Genomic DNA, 25880 nt, shown 5'->3' on the forward strand with positions numbered 1-25880 from the left:
TAAACTTTCCAATACCTGTTTGACACTTGCTAGTTATTAGTTACTTATAAAGTTCTAGAATCTTCAAAAGGAACAGGACATGTGGGAAATGTGCATCTGTCGTGTAAGAGCTTGTGTACCAGGAAAAGGCAGTGAGACCCACATACAACGAACCCCACGTTTGGGGAGCACAGGTGCTCCTGCTGGGCCCTCGAGTACTTACCGGTCGAAGGGACAAGAGTTCATGGAGAGGGCATTTGATTTTGAGACGTGGTAATAAATGACCTAATTCTTCTTAAACTGGCAGTTTGGGGAATTATTTTAGCAGATGTGAAGTGGGAGGCTACTAGGAAAAGGCACAACGCAAAATGTGGAAGATGTGTTAGAACAAGAATAACCGAGAGGAGGCAAATGGCCATGAATGACACCAAGTCGGCAAGAAGGAAAGACCGCGCAGAAAATCACCCCTTCGATCACCAACAAGTAACTCTGCACTTGAAAGACTTGCTACAATTTCAGCCTCTGGACCTGAACAGCTGTGCTTACGAGAATTTTGAATACTGCTCCACATCCTTGAAATCAGATAGCTCCCAAGCCTATATCTTTAAGCCCCAAATGAGACTCAGTCATTTTAAAAAGTATTTAATAAGAAAAAAAGGGATTTTTTTTCCCCAGATGCTGTGTTTTCCATTGGTTTCTAGATTGGCAGCTGATTGGCATGGACTACAGCCTTCAAGACAATAATGAAGATTGGAGGGAAAAGCAACGTTTGGAAAGGTCTGCTTTCTGTTTGTTTGTTTTTTCTTAATTAATGCCACATGGCCCTGCCCCCTCAAAAAAGATCTTTGAGTTTAACTCAAATATAAGCCTTAGGAAAATGCTAGAAAGTTATACTTTGTTCTCCATGCCCTGCTCCATTAGAGGAGAAAAGACAGATTAAAAAAAAAAGCTGATGGGCACACTGTGCATCGCCCTGCTCCCCCCGGAGAGGAGAGCAGAGACGCGGGGTCACCGGAATGTCGTGGGCATGGAACCTGGGGCGCGCATCCAGGGCGGAGCTCTACGCAGCGCCCTCAGGGCACAGAGGGTGAAGGCGCCTGGGAGCAGAGTAAGCAGCAGAGGAACATGAAGAAAAGGCCACGAGTGGGGCAAACCTTGGGCCTGGACAAAGCAGTCACTGGCCCCGTGTCGAGCTGGCTCCGAGGAGTCCCGCGGCAGCTCCGCGGGGCAGTGGTGGGTGACCGCTGGTCCAGGAAGGGCTGAGGCCTCCTCCCGTGGGCCGCGCTCTGCAGAAGTGCCTCCGAGTCCCAGAGTGAGGATGAGTGTGCAGGATGGAAGTCAGGGCAAATAAGGGCTCCCCATGCCACTTTCACCAGAAATCTCTTAGACAGATGAGAAGCGATGGGTGCCTGTAAAATCCCACGTGGGGCTGCTCAGTGTTTCCCGTCAATGGAACCCATCCACGAGGGCTAAAGAGTCCCACTAGCTCTACGGGGAAAGCGAAGTTTCCGCTATGGCAACGAATGGGACTGACAATAAGTTCCATTTAAATCTATTGCACACTGACTTAGATCCTGCTGTAAATGTCTCTCCAAACATTTTCTGAAGACAAGTACGGAAAGCTTAAGGATTGTTTAAAGGAAAAAAGATGTGGATGTATAGAAGATAAGAAAAACTTAGGTAAGAATAGTTAAGGGAACTAGGATATTACTCGGTTATTTGCGTGGACCACAGAAAAGGAGTTAAGACCATGAAAACCCATACTTATAATAGTTTCTTACATTTTATATTTTTTAGAGCAATCTAACACATAATTCATTGGCATGTAAGAACCCCATACAGATCGTTTTGCCAACTCTGCAGTTGAGGAAGGTAGCCATCGCTAACACTGGGACCAGGACGGAATTCACGTTTCCAGACTTCTCTCCTCGCCAGGGTCCTCACCAGGAAGGAGCCGGAGGGAAATGTGAGCCCAGGCGTCTGCTCTGAGGGAAGAAGGAGGGGACAGTGCAGCAGGAGAGGGCACAACGGTGGGAAAACAGGCACCGGCTTCTGCGTCAGGAGGAGCCAAAAGGAACTTGGGTTGCTGGCCTAATTAAGTTGAATAGCGCCTTCTCGATTTCATTCTGGCTGCCTTTGTGGGACATCTGAGTTTGGGAACAAACACTGGTTTGTGCCTGGTGGACGTTTGGGAGTTCTTAGCTCGGACACGCAGAGGTCCCGGGAAGTAGAGCGGACGGCCCACCAGAATCGAATGGGCACTGGCTGATAAGGACAAGTGGCACATGAAGTGTGTAGCCCATCGATTATCTTCCCATTTGGTGATTTTATAAACCATTTGCACGGTTAAAGCAGTAGGCAACGAATTTGTCATTAAAAAAACAAATATTTCATAGCTCCTGGCATCTCACTTTGTAACTAATTTCTCTCTTCTTGTTCCTGGCACCCCGTCGGCACCCACTGGCAGGGGAGGGCCGCAAGCACTGCACTGTGCTTTGGAGCCCCAGGGGGCAGCAGGGCAGCATCCCAATCCCCATCAGGTGGAATATATGGGGTCTTGAGAATGGCAGGGGTTTGCTGGCCCTCGACTGGGCACAGCGTGAGCTGCATCACCTGCAGGGCCAGGGCCTGGGGGGGGGGCGCCCGGGGGCCTGCTCACCCCCCTCTAAACTCGGGAGGAGGCACTCAGGGCTCCTCAGTGGGAGGGACGCTCCCCCACACCAACCGTTAGCAGAGACAAACCCTTTGTTGAAGTGACACAAAACAGACTCTGGGAGGGACGTGCTTTTCTAAGGAAAGGTTTAGAAACAGATGGAAAGCACTGTCAGTGTTCAGCATGCGGTATTCTCACTGTTTTGAGTCAGAAGTGGCTTTTTACATTTTACACACTGACCCATCTGCCTCTCAGAGTTGGCCGTGAGCGAGATGCAGAGGCCATGAGCGCAGGGCTCAAGAGCGCGAGCTGGGCGGCCAGTGGCCTGCGTGCGACCCCGGGCTCTCCCTGTCATCTTCAGTTCCCCACCGGTGACACAGGGACAGGGACAGTGCCTACTGTCCTCCCCTCCAAAGGCTGGAGTGAGGAGTTAATGACTTAATATTTGAAAACCACTTAGAACAGTGCCTGACACATAGTAAGTGATAAAGTATTTGTTAAAAATTTCCTTAAAACACCAGGAATCTGTCCTTCACGGTGCATTCTCACAGAGGAAACTGCCTGCTAAGTGGGGGTTTAGGTTTTCCAGTTCCGCATTAAACCCCGTGCGCCACACCTCACAACTCAGACCATCTCAGACCGCAGGCTGGCTCGGAGGTCAGGTCTAGGGGACCCAAAGCTACTCCTCCTAGCTCGGTGCCACCGACTCAGGGCCCCTGGGGATGGGCTCTGGGACATCTCATCCAGCTGTGGTGGAGACTTGGGGGAGGGGGGCCTGTCAAGTCCCGGGCACCTAGCTCAAGTTCAGGAGTATGAGAACAGGACACACCCACACGCGACAGAGCACGGCAGCCCAGGGAGGCATCCTGTCTCCTGCCAAGAGCTCAGAGATCAGGCACCCAAACTCTGAAGACAGCCTTGCAGGTCTACAAGAAGATCCACAACTCAAGAGCAGGAACTGGGCATCGAGGACGGAGGAGAGAGTCCCCGCCGGCGGGCTGTCGGGAGCGTGTACAGACGAGCAGGGGCGGAGCCCGAGGGTGGGGCGGAGCTGGAAGCCGGCCCAGAGCCGTCTGTGGAGGCGACAGGAGCTGCCTGCTGGGTGGCTGGTTCTTTCTGACACATTTCATTCTCCTGCCCACAGCAAAAGTCTGTACCGGGCTCGTCCTGGCCCCATTTCCCTTTCAGATTTAGAACAAAAAAAATAAATCTGAACTTTGTGCTTCAATTCCAGGCTGGATTTTGCATTTTTCTAAGCAATACCAAAACATTTTTAAAAAATTTAAAAAGGCCCCTGTTATCTGTCCAAATAACAAACAGAAGAGATGAACTTCATTCACTGTCACTTCAGGGCGCCCTGACCCCTGAAAACCCAGTACAGAGGTGCCCCTCTCGGCAGGCTAATCGCTGAGGCCACCGTGGAGGCCACCCCCCAGGCTCCTGTTCAGAGGATGGGGCCTTGCAGGAGAGAGCTGGGATTCTGGGTTGGACCTGGGAGAGCCGGGCCTGGCTCACAGCTACGCTTCTGAGGGGTCTGGGCCTGCATAGTTACACTGTAGCCACTAGTCATAGGTGGCTATTTAAATTTAATTAAATTAAATAACATTAAAACTTCAGGTTTTCAGCCATGCTAGCTACATTTCAAGGCCCCATGTGGCTAGAGGCTACGGGACTGGACAATGGAGATACAGGTTATTTCCAGCAATGTGAAAAGTTCGCTGGGTGGTGCTGACTGAACCTCCCTGAGACTCAAACGCTTCTCAGGTAAAATAGCGCCAACAACATCTACCTGCCAGAAGGCCTGGCTTTCAACCAGATCCCACCTGTGTAAGGCTCTCCTGAGAAAAGCCGTCCACAGTGCTGTGGGCATCCATCCAGAACGGTTACTCTAAGAGGTATTACTTTACGTAATTCTCACAACCACTGGAAGGAATGAGGGATAATCTCCCCACTCATATAGAAGAAGAAATGGGGACCTGGAGGGGCTTACTACTTTGCTCAGCCGCACAGCTAATAAATGGCAAAGCAAGATTCCAATCCAGGTAACTTTGACCCTGAAGCCCATGCTTTTCAGCATTGCACCACTGACTGCCTTCCCAACCGGCTTCTGAAGGCCCCTCCGCTCCACAACCCATGCTGCAGGGACGGACTGGTGAGGTCAGCTCCAACTGGGGTTTCTGGGGTGTAAAAACTTCAGCTGCTCTGAGGGGCTATGGAGACAGGGTAAGGGAGCTGCTAATTCTTGTCTTATACCCCAAAGTTTGTTTATTTGTTGTGTTCAGGAAGTGTTATGGAATATATATTTTAACAAGAAAACTGTGAGTGTGTGTATGTGTTTATATAAAAAGTATAGATGAAACACTCCCATAAATGGAAAAAGTGTGTATGTGCCAAAAGCACCATATACAATGTAAAAGGACAAACCGGGGAGAGTGAATGTAATTGGGAGATAAAGGTTTCCATGCCGAATATATAAAGAGTACATACTGTCAATAAGAACAAAATCAAAACTAATCGAAAACTGGGCCATGCCCAGGAAGAGGGGGACCGACAGGGAGAGGCCTCTGAGGTGCTTACAGTCCCCCCATCTCGATCAGGGCGGTAGCTGTACAGGGGTGTGTGCAGGTAGAAGTTCACTGAGCTACACACAAGTTTGATGCCCTTTATATGAAGCATATAATACCTCAGTAAAACACAACAGAGCATGCCAACTGAAGTGTAAACTCAGGAGTTCTTCATTATCAGCTAACCAGTTCTCTGCTCACCATGCCAGAGGACCGAAGGGGATGGGAAGCATGAAGACTGCATTATCTAAGATGCTCTGTGGAACTGCCCCCCCGCCCCCGCACCCCCCGCACAGGGAAACCTCCGCTTCCTGTGTCATAAACAGGGATGGAATCATCAAGCCGAGGGACTACTTCTCACTGGTCCCATCAAGCTGCTCCAGAGGCCATCCTTTCCCCTTCTGCAGAGAGTTTTGGGCAGGCACCAAAGCCTCCCAGAACCTTTTGGTTACTAGAACAATCTTTTCTTCAACTAAAATGTCCAGTCGAACATGCCAATCAAGATTCCAGGTCGGCCCAGAAGCAGACGCTCCCCTCCTGCCCCAGCCAGGGCTGCTTAGGCCGGGAAGCCCACACAGGGGCCCCTTCTTCTCCCTCCAGTGTCTCCTCTCCACTTGCGTTTGTCGCCTCTGCCCTCTCGGCTTGGGCCCGCGGGAAGGACGGAGCCCGACGTGATGTGTCAGTGCAGGTGGAGCCGGCCTTAGTCCCTCTGAAAGTGGCAGGTGGACAGTGACTAGCTCGTCCTCTTATGGGGCCCTTGGGAGTTTTTGGAGCTCTCTCTGCTGGAGACTTAAGGCTAGCTGCCCTGACTCAGGGAATGTCTGGGCTCCAGTGGGTCACTTCCAACACCCCAGGTCCTGGGATGCCACTGGTCTCCTTCACCCAGCCTCTCTCTGATGGGTCACATCACCCTTCTGGGCAGTCACACTGGGCAGCACCCAGGGCCATCCAGACCGGACTCCCCACGGAACCACCTGTCACAGAAACACGAAGGAATGGCACTCACTCCCAACAACCCACCTTTCTCCACGTTGCCCAGCAAGCCCCTTCACCTTTACATGGGGGAGGGGCAGTTTCCTTGAAGCTTCTCCCACGAGGCTTGAAGTGAAAAGGAAGATCTCCCCTGCTTCCCCCAGCAGGCAGGGGACTCACCCAGGCAACTCCCTCTGGAAACCACACTCTCATCGGGCTCTCCTGCCTCCCCCACAGCCGGGCGATCACAACTGCTGGCAGGGTCGGTTCCATGGGCCCTTATTGGTCTTGCTTAGTGGCCTAGTGACTCCCTTAAAGATGCCCACAGGCATTTGGTCCTGTGCCTTCAGGTCTGAGACGATGGGAAGCAGAGGCACTAGCCTGCCACACAGCGATTACACGAGGTACCATGCCTGGGAGTGAGCATCTTTTCCCAACGGCTGGAAGCTCTGCGAGGTCAGAGGTTGCTTGCGCTTTGCTGGTGTTTACGTCCACCCCAGTGTCGGCACGCTCCAGAGATCAGTCCTTACCAGTGACTGACTGAAAGAAGTGAGAGGACAGAAAGGGGGACAGCATTCTTCCCTCCACAAACTCCTTTGGGAAGGAGATTTTTACGTAACTAGGTCATTTTTTGTCTGATCTCAGGCTTTAAAAATATCCCCCTTAGCCCACAATTAAGAAGACGAGCAATCGTTTCATTCTCAGGCACGTGTCATTCAGATGGTGTCCCGGGTCAGAGGGAGTGAGTCGTGACCTGCAGACACAGCCGCAGGTCCCTGTGTCAGTGCCGGTCCCTGGCCTATAAAATTCCTCAAGTAAGTGGGCAGACTGTCTTCTCGGAGTTGGCTGGTCCATCAGACAAGTCAGGAAAAGCAAACTTGCTGCAGATGACACCTACGAGGCCTTGGACAGAGGCTGGAGCACAGATCTGAACGGTCTGCAGCCAGCCCGAGTCCCTCCCCGACGTGTCTGTGCCCGGGAGGTAAGAGCAGTCACCGGAGCACCTGCTTATGGTACAGGCTCGGCAGCTCTGGAACCTGCAGACGCCTTGGCAACTGGACTTGTGCAAATGACTCAGAAAGCCTCCCAGCAGGAGTCACTCGAGAAGGGTGCGGACTATAAAAACATGTCTTTGACTTGGATTCGATGCTCTACACACAGAGCCCTGGTTTCTGGCCCATGCGTGGTTGTGGTCCCTGTGTTGGCTGACTTGGCAACTTTAAAGGCTAGAAAATGACGTCCCGGAGAGAATGAACAACAGCACCATGAAAATGTCAGCCCAGTTTGATACCTGTGCCCAGGTGCCCCGCACTGCAGAACCCCGTGAAAGGAGAAGCAAAGATGAGTGACGCAACAGGCCCTGCCTGCAAGGGGCCTGGGAGCTGCGTGCAGGGAGGTGGAGTGCGGAAGCTGGAGGGGATTTAGTCCCGCATACCCATGTCGTACTTTTTGCCTTTCACGCTTTTTAATCCAACATAGCCTTTAAGTCCCACCACATCTTTGGCGGGAGGGAAGAGGAGAATGGTTGTTCTCATTTTCAGAAGAAGAAATGAACACCCAGAGAGGCCAGGGGGCCAGCTCAGCGTGCCAGGGAGGACACAGTGGCAGAGCTGGAAGAAAGACTCGGGCCCCCAGCTCTGGCCTGCAGCTCTTGCTAATCCGTAGGTAAGGCACACAGGTGAAACCCCACTCAGCCTTGTGGCTTCACCTTCAACATGAAAGGTAACAATGAGTGAAAAAAGTCCGACAAAGTGAGGAGAAACGAAGGCAGAATATATTAATGGGTGCAACATTTTAGAATCAGAAAAAAAAATGAAACATTCTTATTTTACCAAGTAGTTTATACTAAAGGAAAGGCTAGAAGGTTCTAGAAAAATAAATGGCATTCTAACACCGCATTGGAGTGGGGGAGTTGAGCGTGACATCTAAGGAAATTTAATTTCTCTCGAGAACCAGCACCTGTGCCTCTGCAACTTTCTATTTCTCCTAAATTAAGTCCAGGGTAGTACCTGCCAATACCAGTCACCTTTGGAAAGAAATGAGAAGCGAATACCTGACATCTAATACTTTGTGGCAGACTCGCTTCTCTAATTATTGGGGATGAATCTTCGCCTTGTTGCTTCGTTATGGCTTTTCTGTTTTCTGCAAATTGAAGTGGTGTCTCTGGTTAGTCTTCCATGTGAGGGAAAATGCATTCCTTACTATGTTGGGTTGTATTTTTGAAATGAGTACAAGTTCCTACTTTTTTTTAAAGCTACTAATTCAAAATAATCAGGATGCCACAATAGTGCTACACTCTTCCTTACATGAACTCGACTGGCACAGAGTGACCCCGATCATGAAACATCTTCTAGTGCAAGCCCTTCATTTCCGTGACATGAAAAGGAAAGATAACCGAGGTGAGGCGGGTTAATCGCCAGAGTATGACTACAGCCCAGGTTTTTGGACCAGCAGTCTCACCTCGTAGCTAGACATTGGCTCTAAGGCAGTAAATACCTTCAGAGGAACTTGGATGAAGCTGTTGTTACTCTTTCTCAGAGCACCATAGTGGTCAGCTTGCTTGGGGCCCATCACGCCAGGGGTCACGCTCACACGTCCTCTGAACTCACAGGTTCAGGCTGCGCCCACAGTCAGAGGAGGCAGCGGGCACACGGTGTGGCCTCCAGGACCATGAGCTGAAACCCTCTCTCTGAATTCGAACTGTTGAACCAACCCATTACCAAGAGGCTTCCTTGACTTGCTCAAACTGCGCTCTGTGGAACCCCGAAGCAAGTCAGCTTCGGGGAGCAGCAAGTCAGAAGAAGGGAACCTGGACACTGAGGCCAGCAAAAGAAATGTACATCCATCCTGCACATTGCATGGTTCAGCAGAGAGGGTGGCAGACAGCTCACCCGGGGGAGGGAGGTGACGGGTGCACATGATGAGGTTAGACCAGGACAACTGGAAACCAAGCACAGACCCCCAGGTCCACTCACACAGGCAGAGGAGGTGAGAGACAAATGAGTGAAGGGTAAGAGTGTCCTTTGGCACCTCAGGGTCTAAGTTTTATTCAATAATCATGTCAGGAGAAAAGACTGAATACCTGAGCAATTTGTACCATCCACATATGCCCCGGATAGAGGGAGTGTCTGAGAAGCTGCAATTCCCAGTGTGATCCCCCTACGTGGAAATGAAGGAGTGCCTTCCCACGTATGAGCACATCTGAAGTAACAGCCTGCAAAGTATCTCCACTGTCCCAGGGACAGCTGACTCTAACACTGAGAGTGTTTTTCTGAGTTAGAACTGAAGGCCACCAGATACAATTTGAATAAAGAAACTTTTTATTCTCACTAATCCATTTTCTATTCCAGTGACTTGGTGCTATTCACCTAACATTGCCTTATATGCATGTATGTATGTGTGGATATATGTGTATGTATGTATATACAAAGCAGCTATCAAATCAGGATAACACACTGCAAATCTATTACTAGTGAGGGGTTCAGTACACCAATCTCCTCCCAACTATGAATTCTCCTTACCAAAAATAAAATAGCCCCAGCGCATTATACTTTTCTAGCTATTGTAAGAGTTATATGTGAATTGTGAGGCATTCCTATTTGAGATCATTAGAAAAAGAGGACACTGGGGATTGAGAGAAGGGAAGTGAGACTGCTAGGGAAAGATGGTTAGGGTTTTTTGCGAGAAGAGCTGGAAGAAAGGAGGGGAGCTGAGGCCAGGCAACCCGGGGCTTTGATTTGTCCTGTGGCTGTGTGAGTCCTGGCATGGAGTTGCAGAGGCCAAGCTGAGATGGGGGAGAGAAGTAAGCAGCATCTATCTACTCAGCCTTGTCTACTCAGAGACTTGGCACTTCTGAAATCACTGAGTTCAAGGCTCTGAGACACACACACAGAGGAATGGGATGGATGGTCACATATAGGAAAATCCTCATTATCATGTGTTACCTGCAATGGGCAAAAGGATTTATAAGAAGCCCACTGAGATCATGGAGAGGAGAGACTATGCATTTTCAATGAGCTAAGGATGGCTCTCAGGATTTGAGTCACCTAGAATTAATTTTTATTTAAGTGGTGTAAAATAAAAATTTTACATCCATTTACATTTTATATGCTATTATTGTTAGTTTAATTATAATGATATTTAAGAATTTGTATGGGCTACTGGTGATAAGGCCCCAATCCAACTGTTCCCACTTAGTGAATTCTTTTACATCAGGGATTTCAGCAGCCTGGCCCTCGTGTGGTTCTATGTGATGGACCTACCATCAGAGGTGAGATCCCAGCAGGGACCGTACAGCCCACCTATGACAGCCCCTGAGAATATGATGAGGTACCACCTGGAACTCCTTACCTTTTTTCTTTCTCTACTCATTAGCTAATTCACATTTTATATGTTTCCCATGTTCTGATCCGTTCGGGACCCCCTTCTCTCTCTCTCTCTCTCTCCAAAATTCTCCTTACGGGGTGCTGGCCAGCCACTGTCCAGGAGCCTCCCCAACCCCATTGTTCGGCGGTGGGCGAGAAAAGCACAATGTATGTCTTGGCCCAGTGAGGCAAAGGGGGACCCTGCTTTATTTTATGAAATGGGTATAAATCTTTCAAGCTTGCACTGAAAACACACAAACAGGTAACAAGTTGGTGTCCTGTCACTGTGACCCAATTTCAAAACAGAATATAGGAGCCAGAGCCTAAAAGACCATGAGGAAAACATATTTCCTGAATCAGGCTGAGAAAACACTTCCTGACCAGATACCAGTGTCTGGTACCTGGGTATTGCTTACTTCCAAGGAGCACCTGCTGTTTACCTCCAGAGAGCATCTACTATTTACCTCCAGGGAGCACCTGCTGTTTACATCCAGGGAGCACCTGCTGTTTACATCCAGGGCTACCTGCTATTTACCTCCAGGGGCACCTGCTATTTACCTCCAAGGAGCACCTGCTGTTTACCTCCAGGGAGCACTTGCTGTTTATATCCAGGGAGCACCTGCTGTTTACATCCAGGGCTACCTGCTATTTACCTCCAGGGGCACCTGCTATTTACCTCCAAGGGGCACCTGCTGTTTACCTCCAGGGAGCACCTACTGTTTACCTCTAGTGGACACCACTGCAGCTGGCACAACTCCACTTACAGAGAGCCCCCTGCGAACAGTGGTCCTGAGGGGGCGCAGCAGTACAGAGGCACTGCAGTGGCTTTAGCACCCACAGGTCGTGCCATTTGCAGACCTGAAAGAGCGGGCTTTGACAATATGCATGTGTTTGCTTTGATCTGCATGTGTGTCCCTTTTTTCTTCCCTTCCTACATTCCAATTTCAAGGTTTTAAACTCTAACACCAAAGAATCAGGAAGCATTGGACATGTGTAATGACTTAGAAAGTTGATTTTTAAAAAATTCTTGAAAATAATTAATGAGGTCACTGAATTACCTGTGCGTGCTTTGAGACCCAGTGACGGAGGACATTCAGTACTCGATTGGTGGCCGTTCTACGGATAATAAACTCTTTGTCGCATATTCTGTCAGTGTTGTTAAATCCTTAGGAGGAAAAGAAACACAAGCATGCTCTAGTTAAAGCCAGTCCCCAGGGACCTGGAAAATGTTACTTATTTTAGGACATCGGTTAACGAAAGTCACAAACAACACATTTGACAGGGCAAGTGGCTTCAGACTGCTGGGTACTCTGCTTGCTTACCTATATACCCTCAGAAGTGAGTCCAACACAGAGTTACAGGCACAGCTGAACAATGTGCATATTTATTAAAAGTCACTGATTAAAGCTAAAGCTGGTCTAATGACACTTCCATTTACACCTGTCTTGCTCTATAATATAAAGCTGAGAAGCAGTTTTAACAAGTATTTGAGTCAGCATTAGTTCATCATTTTTGTGCCAAAGTGCTATATAAACAACAACATTTGCAATACAGGTAAATGGATGGATGATGCCATATCTTAGCTTTGAGATGATACAAATAATTCACTGTGCACCCATATATCGAGAAGCAGTATTGTACAGTGATTCAGAACATGACCTCCACAGACAGCCTGTCTGGGCTGAATCTTTGTTCTCCTACCACGCAAGTTTTATCACCTCTCTGGTGCCCAGCTTCCTCATGTCCTGCAAGTGATAAAAAGCATCCCTACCCCATAGAGTTGTTGTGGAGATCAAGCTATTTAATACATGCTAAGCTTTTGAATGGTACCTGAAGCAATAGTAAGAGCTCAACATATATTACCTATTACCACAATTCAGTATTGGTTCAACGGCTTCTGAGTCCTCTCTGTGCCAGCCTATGTCTCCATTCTAGCTCTGTTTTCACTACCGGGAAACCATTTTAATATTTTTCTGCTATTTTGAAAGAGTCTGACTTCCATTCATAATTAACCACAATTAATTAGTTATAGATATCCTTTAAAAATTAAGTCAAGCCTTATGTAACTTCACTGGCAAACTTCTCAAATATTGTCTGCACACACCAATTCCATTTCCTCATCTCCAACTCCAAGCTTCTCATCCCATCTCACCACCCATACAGCTGCCATTAACTCTGTGTCCCACAGCCAAGAGACATCTATCACATCTCCATAGAAATCTCACCTAATGGTCACCTACAAGCAACTTACAGACATACTTATATCCCAGATCTTTTCTCCAAGCTCCGGTCCATATGTCCAAATTCCTCCTGACATTTTCCTCGTAGATGTTCCAAACACCTCAAATGCACTACATCTAAAAGAAAAACTCATGGCCTTTCCACTGAACCTTGTCTTCCTCTGGTGTTTCTCATCTCAGTAGGGGAACACCACCAGCCATCAGGTTCAATAAGCCTGAAACTTAAGAATCGTTCTTGGCCCATCTCTGTGCTGATTTTACCTGCTGAATAAACCTCAAATCTGTCCATGTCTTCCTACCTATGAAGCCAAAGCTGGCACCGAGCTACCGGCAGCTCTCCCCTGGTCTCCTGAAGCAGTCCTCCAGCGGGTCTCCACTGCCACTCCGGCCTCCTCAAACCTGTTCTCTGTGAGAGCCACTCCTGCTTCCTATTTCAGCTCCCCAAATAAGCCCTTCTTTGCCTGACTCAAACAAATCCCCTATTACACATCTCACTGCACCACACACATTTACTTTCTGACACATTTGCAATTTTACATTTATCTATGTGATTATCTGGTTAATATTTTTGTCCTCCATGGAGACAGGGATCAGGTATGCCTTTGCCTAGTATGAGCATGTCTGGCATGCAGCGTGTTCTGTACACAATGTATATTTGTTCAACAAATGAGTGAAAGCCTGGATAACAGAAACTTACTAAGTACTTATTGAATATAATATGGGTATAAGGACAACTGAGTGAAAGACTGAATGAACAGGTTTTCAGAGTTTATGAATGAGTTAGAAAAAAATCTATGAGTGTCTAAAGGGCAGAATCCCCATCTCCATACTCTTCTTTGAATATAGACAGATATCTTCCACCAGCCAGTAGACACTGTGGGAGAATGATGATGATAATGTGTTCTTGGCAACCTAGAGATCTTGAAAAAAATATTTTGCTATCAAAATCTTTGAAAATCTGGCCCTGGCCAGTGTGGCTTAGGCATTCAGTCCCTGCTCAGGGCGCCCACGAGAGGCAGCCAACTGATGTTTCCCTTTTGTATTGATGTTTTTCCCTCCGTCTCTCTCCCTGACTTCCCCTCGCTCTGAAATCACTAAACATGTCCTCAGTGAGGAGATAAATAAATACATACATACATACATACATACATAAATGCATAAATCTGCAAATCTGGGTAAAATATAATAAATACATTTGTTAAAATACATATCTAAGTTTTCAAGAAAACAAGAACTTTTCCAGATTCAAAGACACAGAGACATCAGAAAGCCAGCACTGAGTGAACCGATGCCGGCTGCCCTGAGAAGGGGGCAGAAACTCGTGCTGGTAACACAAGGCTTAAATTTTAATACCCACATGGATCAGCAGAGGAAGCCCCAGGGCCTTCATGAAATGCAGATGAGGGCATGGAATCTGAGACTCCCACATACAGCTGGAACCCTCAAAAGATCATCCGCTTTATAAGAGAGTGGGCTAGCAACAAAAATTCTCCAGCCTACTCAAGGAGACGGTTAAGAAACTTGTCTGCCTCCACCTAGATCTCAGTGGGGCTGGAAACAGCTTCCCTGAGCCTGCTAACCCCTGGCCCCCCTCAAGCAGGTTTGAAGCTCAGATTGAACAAGGCTCATGTGGTCTGCCCCTCCAGCTGAGAAGTTAAAATAGAAAGTAGCCCAGGCCGGTGACAGCCACAGGGCCCCCGACAAAAGCACACACAAAAGCTCTCCAGAGGGACACATGCTCACCCTCAGCCTTTACTGGGTTACCACCGAGAAAGCCCCTGAAGAGAAACTCACACTCCACCGTGAGTTTCCTCACTCACTCACTCTTCACTACACAACACACAATCCCTCCACCATGAACAAGGATCAGCAGACACAGGAATCAGGAACTTTTCACCTCCTCTGCCACTACTACCAAGAATTTCAGGTACTGGAATTAAGAAAACCAAAATTAGAATGTTTACAAAAACTACAGATATAATAAAGTGGGAACTGAAAATGTGAGGAAAGAATAAAAACATTTTAAAAGTCAAAGTTTATGAGAGCCATATAAAACTCCTTTCAATTAATAAATTATTATTATTTCAATTATTGTTGAAAAACAGACAAGGTAAAATTTAAAACCCAACTGATAGATAAACGCAGGCTAGAGGCAGCTGAATAAAGAAAGAGAAAACTAGAAAGAGATATGAAAAATAGTTCTGAGAAAACTATCCACCAGCAGTACAAATAGAGATGAAAACAGAAAAGAGGGGTAGAGACCAGTGGTAAAGAATCAGAATTTACAGCACTCGTCTAGTAATGTGTCAGGAGGAGAGACACAACGTCAGAGAGAGGCAACAGAGGAAAAGGGTTTTCAGACTGGATGAAAGACACGAATCGTCAGGCTCAGGAATCACAAAGAATTCTGAGCCAGAGAGATAAGTGAAAACCACACCTCAACACTCAGAAATGGCAGAACTCTAAGGAAAAGATATCTGTGAAGCAACTGACGAGAATATATATGTTATCCAAAAAAGACAGGCAGATGAAGAGCATGGGAAATGGGAAGGTATATTAATTAACTGAATTAGAGGAAAGGCCTGAACTGGAGTGAGAGCCAGGAGATAATGAGACAGCCTTTTGGGGAGGGTGTCCAAAGCTCTTAAAACACTGAAAAAGCAGATGAGCAGCTCCCTGCCCACATGGATAACTGAAAAGATGGCTTAGTCAGTGAGACAAGAACAGAAAACATGGGAGGTGGGGTGAGAAAGAGACAGAAATCAAAGTAAAATGGCAAAAGAAAAAAGCAGTTTTCAAGAGAGCCATCTATGCCTTTAAAATACTTTAGAAAAGAATCATATACCAACACTGTCCCTTGAGTCTGTGTCAGGGGTGGGCAGAGAGGGGAGCTTATTTTGAAAGACAGGCAAGAAAAGCAGGGAACTTTCTTCTGCTCTCCAGATTATTTAGCATCACACATAAGAAGGCCACATAAGTGTTTTCTTTGTAAATTCTCCAAAAGTTTCATAAGTTCAAATCCCAACCTCTATTACCATTTAGGTTAGTGCGATAGCACTGCTTGGATGTTCTTTGTAACTGTTGCTAATAACCACACTTTTTAAGAAATATGTTTTTACTGATTTCAGAGAAAGGGGGAGGGAGAATCAATATGTGGTTGCCTCTTGTGTACCCCCAGCCCAGGAGCTGGTCTATAACCCAAGTATGTGTCCTGGCTGGGGATTGAACTGGCGACCCTTTGGTTCGCTGCCCAGCACTCAATCCACTGAGCCACACCAGCCAGGGAAAACCACATTTTTTAATGTAGAACTTTTTAAATGTGGATGTAGCTTGGTAAGTTCACAAACATCTCTTTGCTGTTTGGAACTCGTCACTTTCTGCCACTGGCACTGCTCAAAAATTCCCTTCGAAGTGACCAGGTACTCACTTAAGTGACCTTCAACAATGCCCACTCAATGCAGCCTCAGCAGCCCACAGCTGGTGGTGAAGATGGCCGGAGCACAGCAAAAGGGTCAGCTCTGGAAGGACCAGCCTTTCAAGTGCTGCAGGAGCACCAAGCACCAGGGAAGGAAAACTCCAAAGACTCACCTCCCACCACACCCTTCACGGGCCAGGCCACCCCTGATGTGACTCCAGGATGAACCAGAAGTAAAATTCAGGGCAAATTAGTTAACCTCTCTGTGGCTCAGTTTCCTCACTCTTAACAAGAGGGAAATAGTGTTGCCACATAAGGTTGTAAATAAGAAATATATTTACTATAAAAATATATAAATATGGTTCTCATCCAAAGCTGCCTTCATCCACCCATCATCCCCTTGGCCCGGTGGCCCTCACAATATACTTCTGACATGTTAGTTATCATAGTGATAACTAACATTTAATTAATTGAACTAGAAGAAAGGCCTGAACTGGAGTAAGAGCCGGGAGATAATTAGACAGCCTTTTGGGGAGGGTGTCCAAAGCTCTTAAAACACTGAAAAAGCGGGTGAGCAGCTCCCGCTTTTTCTGATATGTGAAACAGTAAATATTTAATAGATATCAACCTCTTCCTTTCCTTTCTGAAGGAACTCTTTCACTCTTTGATCAATAATAGAGGTCTTTGATCCTAGAGAGAAACACTCTCTCACCTCTATTTAAACCACCTACAATTCAACCAGACACATGAACCACCTATCTGAAGGACATACCTGCAGCAAGTCCCGATAGATCAAGCTTTATAAAAGGGGCTGCTGCTAACTCACGAATCGAAGTTGCCTTAACTGGGCTCTCATGTGCTCAGCTGCCATGGCTGTCTTGGCATGAGAGCACGGAGATCCACGCTCCTGATCAGACAGGACCGTCTCCCCATTTTTTAGTCTTTAAAGTTATGGGTTTAGCGCCACAATTTCCCACAACTTTCTAGATTCCCTCCTTACAGCAAGCACCCATCTAAGTTGGGGGCTGCTTGGCCAATACTGATTTCTGAATTCAAACATGAACTACACAGCTAACCGGTGGCGATATCCAAGCAGAAGCCATTTGGTCCTAGAACCACAGACTCACCCCCACGGAGTGGCTGTGCCATCTTTGGAATAACAGATGGCAAACCTCTGTGGGGCTTTAAACACCGTTCGCTCAGCAGGTATGACAGCGCGACCAGACTCTACGTGTACCAGGAGAGTTTATCTCATCAACACCACACTTCAAGAATACTGTCACACTTGAACAACAATTAAAGGAAAAAAATAATGATTTGGAAAAAATTCATATCTATTTCTCAACAAAACTCAAACTCCTTATAAAATTAAAACTAAAAAAAAAAAAGAATACTATCACAAGATTCCTCTCTGTCAAATTTATGTTTGTTCTTTCTTAGTTGTAGGCACTGGTCAAACTGGCTCATTTGGGCAACAAAGCCATCTGGGAAAGTGGTAAGCACCAACATGTGTTGATAAATTCAAGAATGAGCTTTAACTTCATGGTCCTTCTCCCGCACACCAAACAAGGCATTGCATCCCTTAAAAAATTGGCAGATGTGCCGCCTCTCTCAGTAAACTGTACACTCGTTGGTGAGGAGATTTTAGTTCAAGCTTCTCTGTAGACCCTGGAGCTTTGCACACAGGCACTCAGTAGGTATTTTTCTTAACAACAATTGCATCTCCTCCCATGGGAAAGATCTGAAAGTGTCTTCAGATGCTATGTAACCGAATTAAAGTCATTCTTTTGCCATACTACCATGAAGACTGCGTATTTGAAATCTACCACAAGCAGCATATGATAAAGTAATGTGGAGGGAGGCAAGAAAGTTGAAAAATAGAGAAAAGAAGGAAATTTTCATTTTATTCTTGAAATGATGTAATGAACAAATATTGCATAGGGGTCCTGATGATGCTAATGAGCTATAAACAAATACTGTATTACTTTTGCTTTTTTAAAAAACCTTCTTGTAAGTGTGTTCTTATTCTTCCATTTTTAAGTTCTTCTAACACAGGCCAACCTGGGGTTTTTCTCTGTGTCACTAATTGTAACAAAATGAAAAAACACATCCTTCTAGAGAGAGGAAAAGATGGAGCAGGTCCATCATTTGTGATGAAAAACACACGAAGAATGGCAAAATCTTTCCTTCTCTTTCACCTTTCAAGTAAATCAGTAACTATCAGCTGAATCATTCTCATGGATTTTAAAAAGTGCTGCTTAGTTTCTTTCTTTTTTTTTTTTAACAGATGATAAGGCTGACTCCATCCACGACCATCCCAATAGGTACAGGATGGTCCTGGACCCCAGAGTGGGATTTTACAGTAATGGGGGGGGGGGCGGGGGTAGATTCCATGCTGAACACACTGTGGGCACCTGGGAAGTCACAGCACAGGAGCAAGTGGGGTCAGTGATGAAAGATCTGAGGAAACTCCAGGGGTTGGGGGTTCTGATTGACCCGACCTACTAATGTTCTTGCAGAGGACAGGCAGTTGGTCAGATATGTGGGGAGCGGGGGGGATGAGGGATCTGATCAGATATTGGAGGGGGGACATTAAACTAACTCAGCAGGGTTCTTACTAAAACTGTATTTTACAAGGAAATACACAGATGGGCCTAGGAAAAGGTTCAAAAACTTGACTAAAGTTTGGTCAGGCAAAGAACTGTTGTAAAGATCAAGTGAAGATAAATTTGCAGAGATAAACAGAAGTCCGCCCTGGAGCCGCCCTGGCAGAGGCCCACCAGCTGCACATTGTAGCTTTGAGGGGAGGGCTGGTGGTTGCAGGGCTGGGGGCAGGATGGAGAGCGGCATTAACACAGCGTGAGCCCGCAGGAGAGCCCGTACTGATGGAAGCAATGAATGTTTCTGCTTCACGTACACCCACGTGTGGGCTGGACTTACAGTGATTAGGTGTCTCAAAAAAGATTAGAGCAGGTGGGGGTCCTGGAAGAATAAGTCGAGGGTTTCCAACCTGCTAAATTTACCAGCCACACCAGAAGCACCACCACGAGGAGAGCACGGATAACTTGGCTGTGACTGACTTCTCATGGGCAGCGTGGCAACCTTAGTGGGCATTCCCCTAAGTCATTTCTACAGCGAGTGTGTTCTCAGTGTCGAATCTCTGTCATTGGAAAAAAGGCATGAATCCCTCTCCTCATGGGGATCACATTTGGGAGCAGGAGAGAACAGTAACGCAGGAATAAACCCTGTAGCACACTGAGTAGAGTGATGGGGAAAAAACACAGAGCACGAGAAGAGAGCCAGGGGGCTGGGGGGCTGGGAGGCAGCTTTCGACTTTAAAGCCTGCTGTTGAGGACGAGGCGTCTGAGCAAAGACTTGCAGCAGAGGTGGACCTCAGGACAGATGCTGCTTGAGAGACAGGCAGCCAAGGCAAAGAGCACAGGAAGGAAACCTGGGTACCTGCCATGGCTGGCATTTCTTTTTATGGCCACATGTGTTTGAAAGAGCAGCCAGCAAGTATAATCCTTAGCTGGGTGGCCATGTGCCCAACAACAACGTAGGAACCTGTGTCATCAGGCCAGGTATGGGCCCCAAAGAAGAGAGTAAGACGGGTCCAAGAAGAAAGGCTGTGGGAATACAGTGTAGTTGATTCATGGGCTGAGGGTGAGCTTTGCCTGCAAACTTGCCAGAGCAGGTGGTTAGGAGTCAATGCTCCCTGAAGTGACTGTCCTGTTTGTCATCTTGTGCAGAACATCAGCACTGGGACCACCGAGTACAGGGAAGTCTTGGACAGAAAGGAGTCTGGGCCCTAAAGGATGAGGAAGAGTCCGCAGGTCCTGGCGGAACCCCCTGCCAAGTATGCCCAGGTGGGGGTGGCACAGGACAGACACTGCTCACTCCTGGAACTGCCGCTTCCTGTGGGGTCAGAGGTCTAACAGGGCCTGTGTGTCCTGCTATGGATTTCTGACTTTATCCCGAGGGAGCTGGGGCAACGGCAAGGGATCTAAACCAGGGAATTTCATGTCGTCCTTGCTAAGGGGCCGCCAACATCTATGTGACGGAGACTCTCAGTCAGGACTCCTCGATGCCCTCTGAAACTCCCTGGGTCTATGAACTCCTTCCGCAGTTTCTGGACGGAGAAAGGCAGCCATGGGTTTGGAGCTGGCAGAGCAGAGGGCCCTGCCTCTCAGGGGCGGAGCCCAGCGTATATGTCTTGTTTCGTGGAATCAGCCCACAGTAGGGGCAGGCAGCCTCGCTCCACCCCACAGGTGAGGACAGGAATTTTGAGGGCTCAGGTGCTTTGCTCAGGGTGCTAAGCAAGTGGGGAGTCGGGCCTCATGGGCTATGGTTCCACAGCACACAATGTCAGAGGGTGTCAGACATGCCCACACCCTTTTTGTCCTCTCATTAAAAACATGACTCAGGAGGACGTACCAGGCTGACCGCTCTGCTCGGCTCGGCAGGATGCCCTCCCCGCAGAGTGTCCTCAGATCTCTGCTTGGATTCTAAATGAGTGATTTTATGCTGAGTTCAAAATAAAAGTTACTGAGAACCTTTGTGCATTTCTTCTTTTACTTCTCACAACTCCATAAAACATAGTTTTTGCTTTTGCAGATGAGAAAGCAGGTTCAGAGAAGCTCAACAGCCACCTAAGGTCACAGAAAGTAGAAGCAGAGCCAGGATTGACGTCCAGATTATTCAATTCTAAAAGCCAGGCTCCTCCCACTGAAACACACACCGGAGAGGCTGTTCGCAGGGAGTGCAAGTCGCACCGACTGACTGCTGTGTAATTTCAGCCCTTGCACCACGGCTGTCATCAGGTCTGACGCTGGGGCAGACATGTGACAAGAACGCACAGCCAGCACGCAGGGCGGCGGTGACTCTGCCAAAGCAGAAGGGACATTTGAGGAGTTGATGAGAAGGAAAGTACAGAGTAAGTAAGTTTAAAGGATTTTTTGAGAAAATTGCTGAGACAAGAAGGAAAGAAACCAGTTAGAAACCTGTGTATTCAGGTGCTGGGGGTAGGGGGTGAACACAGAATTATTTGAGGTATTTTGCAGAAACTAAAGCAGAGAATTTTAGACATGGTTGGGGAAAGGATATGAAGACAGGCTGCTTGCTCTCTCTCAATTGTTAACACATCAGAATGTATCCAAAGCACTTTTAACATATAAAAATGGTAGATTTCACTATTGAAAAATAAAACGAACAAGCCCTGGCTGGCGTAGCTCAGTGGATTGAGCACGGGCTGGGAACCAAAGTGTCCCAGGTTCGATTCCCAGCCAGGGTACATTCCTGGGTTGCAGGCCATAACCCCCAGCAACTGCACATTGATGTTTCTCTCTCTCTCTCTCTCTCTCTCTCCCTCCCTCCCTTCCCTCTCTAAAAATGAATAAATAAAATCTTTAAAAATAATAATAAAACGAACCTTGGGAGGAAGGGTAGAAGCCACAAAACACAAAATTTTTGTAGACACAAAATATTTATTGAGTGTCTGTGTGCCAATAATTTTTGTAGGAGCTGGGGTACAGCTGTAGGCAAGGAAAATTAACTAGCAGCTCCCAGGAACCGGCCTTCTACTGGGGGATACAAATTATAATGTATAACATCAGTGCTATAAATATCTCTACACAAATAAATAAGGTCAATTCAGATGCTGGAAAGAGCTAAGTGAATGGTAAATAGTCTCAGGAGAGAGAGAGAGCACATTCACTAGACTGGAGTGCAGAAGTCCTTTCCAGGTAAGGGACCCTGGAGTTGGGACTTGAATGTTGAAAAGGAGGTGGTTATCTGAAGACCGGGGGGAACAGTGTTCCAGAAGCACAGGAATGCAAAGGCCCTGAGACAGCTCAGCATGGCCGAGGGGCAGAAAACAGCCCAGTGTGGCTGGAGCCCAGCCACTCTGGGGGCAGGAGAAAGGAGCTGAAGTTACACCATGACAAGATCACCAAGTATCTTAAAAGCCAAGTTAAAGAGCTGGGTGTTTTTTCTTTCTTCTTTGTTCTATATTGCTGGTTTATTATAAAAGGAACAGCCAAATGCAAGAGATGCACAGGGCAAGGGGTGGGGAGAGGGTACGGAGTTTCCACGTCCCCTCTGGGCTCACCACTCTCCCCAAATCTTCATGTGTTCAATAACCCGGAAGCTCTAAAGAGCTGGACTTTATTCTCTGGTGCGGTGAAGCCACCACAGGGCTTTGTGCACGCGAACCTGCACATAGAATCTGATTTGTATTTGGAAAGGATACTCTGGCTGTCTAGTGTATGCGGGCTGGATGGGGCAAAAGCAGGCCAGGCACGAGAAAGTGACCCAGCTGACCCAGGTCAGGCAGGTGTGGACAAAGGTTGTGCAGGAGTGATAGGAATTATTGGAGACAGAGGGGTAAGGCTTATTGACAGACCCAGTGTGGAGGTCTGCACTGAGATGAACAGTGTCCCCCCAAATTCAGGTCCTCTTGGAACCTGTCTGTCGATGTTTCTTTATTGGGAAACAGCCTTTGCAAATGTAATCAAGGTAAGATGTCAAACTGGATTAGGGTGGGCTCTAAATCCAATGATTTGTTATAAAAATGTGGTTATAAGAAGAGGGGAATTTGGATGCAGACACAGTGGGAGGGAAAAGGCCCTTTGATGACAGAGGCAGAGAGTTGGGATCTGAGGTCTTAGGTGAGTCCAGGCAGCCCAATTCTGGGGGTCTCTCTGGACAAGGGCCCCTCCCCGTCCCCATTCAGTTCCTGTGTGGGGTGCTCCATACCCTGTGTCTCCCTCTGGTCACACCATCAGAACTCGTGGGCTGGCTTCTGCTTTTCTTCCCATGCCCCAGAGGCCAGCAGCAGAGAGGTGGAGGGTCAGAGCACAGGTATTCACGTCCTCGGCTGCTCTGTAGCCTCTCATTTTAAATCCTGTACCTGCTTTGAAACTTACAGGAAGTGCAGTGAGGAGAATATCCCTGACATCTAATTGTGTACTGAAGTGTGAGTTTAGAGATCCCCCAGGATTTCAGACTGACTCTGAGCAGCTTGCTGTATAACTCTACTCCAGGAAATTAACAGTGCTGGCTAATCAGTGATTGGCCCCTGGTTCCTTCCACCAACAGCTTGGGATCCATCCCCTCATCTTCTGAGGCCAAGGTCAAACAACTCAGAGGGCTGCTAACAGCACAAGGTGGCAACGCAGTGCACACTGCCGGGACCACCCTGTTCCTTCACTCTCGGCACAGCTCGCCAGGCCATCTGGGACTTGAAGACTGCAGTCACCTCATGAGGGAGATCAAGGGACACTTTCCCTTCCCTTCCCTTCAAAATCTCTCTGCAATTCCGTCTGCCCTCTCTTCCTTCACGCCTGGAGAGAGCAGCAAAAGGTGATAGAAGAAATAATGGACGTGGGATTGTTTAAAGGGCTTATCTCACTGAATGACCTTGGAAAAGTCCCTTCATCTCACAGAATCTCAGTTCCTCTTTGGCAACAAGAGGTGCCTCTCTAGATGCCTCTGAAGTCCCTCCCTCAGTGTCTCCTTAGACAAAGCTCAGGTCTTCCACTGCAGGTCTGATACCCTCGTTTCCCTGGTGTCATCCGTCACCTGCCCCTGTCCCTTCCCCACCTCTCCTCTGGCACCTCAGTCTCTGTGAATCCCTCCCTTACAAGGGCCTTTCCTCAATGCTGCCACTCCCTCACAGTTGACAATGGAAGCTGTGTCTTTCTTGCTTATCATACTCTAGGAATCCTTAGAGTATTTGTAAGCAGGCAAGAGCTCTTGTCAGGAGGAATGAAGTGTCACTTTGCCCAGTGGCCCTGGGTGCTCCTTGGGGTGGTTGGGCAACACCAGTTCCATACATCTGATTGCACTCATGAGTTTCCATAAGGCCCCCAAGTACAAACAGACCACAATCCAATGTCTTTTCTTTAAGTTTCAGTGACACTGGGATGCATCAAGTGGACCCGTGTGGCACAGACAAAATCAGCTCAGACTGTAGGAAAAAAAGGTGGGGGCTGTTAAGAGTCAAATCACCAGAAGCAAAGGGGAGTCTGCATTGGTTCCCCAGAGTAAGTCCCAGGGCATAGGGAAAGTGGAATCCAGTGGTCTAGTCAAGTTAGCAGAGATCTGTACCAGCCCCAGGGGCGGCTATTACGAGAGCAGGCTTCAAAGGGGCATTTCTGTGGGTTAACCAAAGCTTGTGCATTAGCAGCAGAGGCACTGAGGACCAGCACGTGAGGTTTGATACAGTTAGGATGTGACATCTGGCCTAGAGGAGCAAGAGCAGGCTAACAAGGGCAGTAGAAACAGCCCTGGGAATCCTTGGACGTGCTTCCAAGGAATTCTTTGAAAGAGGGACTTTCCAATGATGATCCATATTGGAAGCATGATGGGGGAAGCAGTTCTCAAATTATTGCAATTCAGGTATCAGAAGAATTGGGCCCTACCCTGAAGTCCCACACTACAGGCCTAAAACACGGTTTGGTTTACATCTCCCTTCGCGCAAAGGATCTTACACATAGTGGGGACTCAGTCAGTCTGTTCAATTGCTTTTACTTTTTAAAATCCAAGATTGTTTATTCACTTTATCATTTGTGGATAGACATACCAACACAGACTGGTTCTATGTGTTGGAAGACTTTGGTATTCCCTGTGTCAGGAGGTTCCTGGAACTCCCTGCCTTGGAATTTACCACACTTCTCCTCCTGTCCCGCCCTCCTCAGGGTCTGCAACCACAAGACTTGAGGTATTGTGAAAGTACATTCAGCTCAGTAACTGGGCACTGAGAAGAGAGGCTTGTACACACTTGTGGAAGCTTCAGTCCTAGGAAAACACCCTGCACATGGGGCCCCGTCCTTGGGGCCCCCTCCGCCCTGTCTGGGGATCGGCTCCACCTGTTTTAATGTGTCTCCGCAAAACATTTCAGACAAAGTCTCTTTGTATCACTTCAACATAAGATGGCTGCTCAATGGTCAATGTTGAAACTTTCAAGTAGTCTACTAGCAATTCTTAAAATGTGTTTCAGAGCTTCAGAGTTAGTCTTCATCCTTACTCAGGCACCTTCATGTCATCTGCAAAGGACTTCGTTCCCACATAGGATTTCATCTTTCTTCCCTCAAGAATCCATGTTTTGCTGATCAAGCCAACACCTACTAACTGATGTGCAACTGCCAGAAGGTACAAGAAGCTCCCAAGAATTCCATTCCCGAAGACTGTGTTACTGTCACTATTCATTGGGGTTGCTAGAGAAAGTCTTTTTTTAAAACCACAAATTCTGAAACCTTTTTCTATTTAATTTCCCAAGAAATGATTCAATAGTCTAGAAATGATCCAACAGTCTACCAGATACTTAAGCAAAATTGTTTTCTACCAAACTGAGACAAAGTATTTGGTTAATATAAATATGAATTTATGCACCATATCAATTGCTAACCTTTATGAAGGTTGACTTCTTTCCTTCATCAAAGTTTGCCCAAATTTAAGGGCAGAGACCTTAATTCACACAGTGTGGTATGAAGTCATGTTGGTTAGAAAAATAATTTTCCGAAAGTAAACTAACTTCTTGGGCTTGAGGTTCTACTGAAAGACTGTCAAGTACACTGAGCCTGTGGAGTAACGAGCAGGGTGCTGAGGAAATGCTCTGTCTCGGAGAAGTGAAGATGGCCCTTGTGTGCCTCCCCCAAATTCAAGCCAGCAACTCCGGCTTACTCTTCAGAGGCG

At 47.4% G+C, this 25880-nt stretch overlaps 1 protein-coding gene across 6 annotated transcripts in view; it reads right to left on the reverse strand.

The window, feature by feature from the left end:
- The window catches only part of RASGRF2 (Ras protein specific guanine nucleotide releasing factor 2), a 196992-nt gene that overhangs the window by 27520 nt on the left and 143592 nt on the right, over positions 1 to 25880 (reverse strand). For all 6 annotated transcript variants that reach the window (XM_045847896.1, XM_045847895.1, XM_045847894.1 and 3 more), the window contains exon 18: positions 11591 to 11697. In XM_045847896.1, the coding sequence (XP_045703852.1) occupies positions 11591 to 11697 (107 nt within the window). The remainder of the gene's footprint in view (positions 1 to 11590; positions 11698 to 25880) is intronic.

The sequence above is a fragment of the Phyllostomus hastatus genome, unplaced genomic scaffold, assembly GCF_019186645.2.
Source record: "Phyllostomus hastatus isolate PE091 unplaced genomic scaffold, TTU_PhHast_1.1 phas_contig_58, whole genome shotgun sequence".
Lineage (NCBI taxonomy): Eukaryota > Metazoa > Chordata > Mammalia > Chiroptera > Phyllostomidae > Phyllostomus > Phyllostomus hastatus.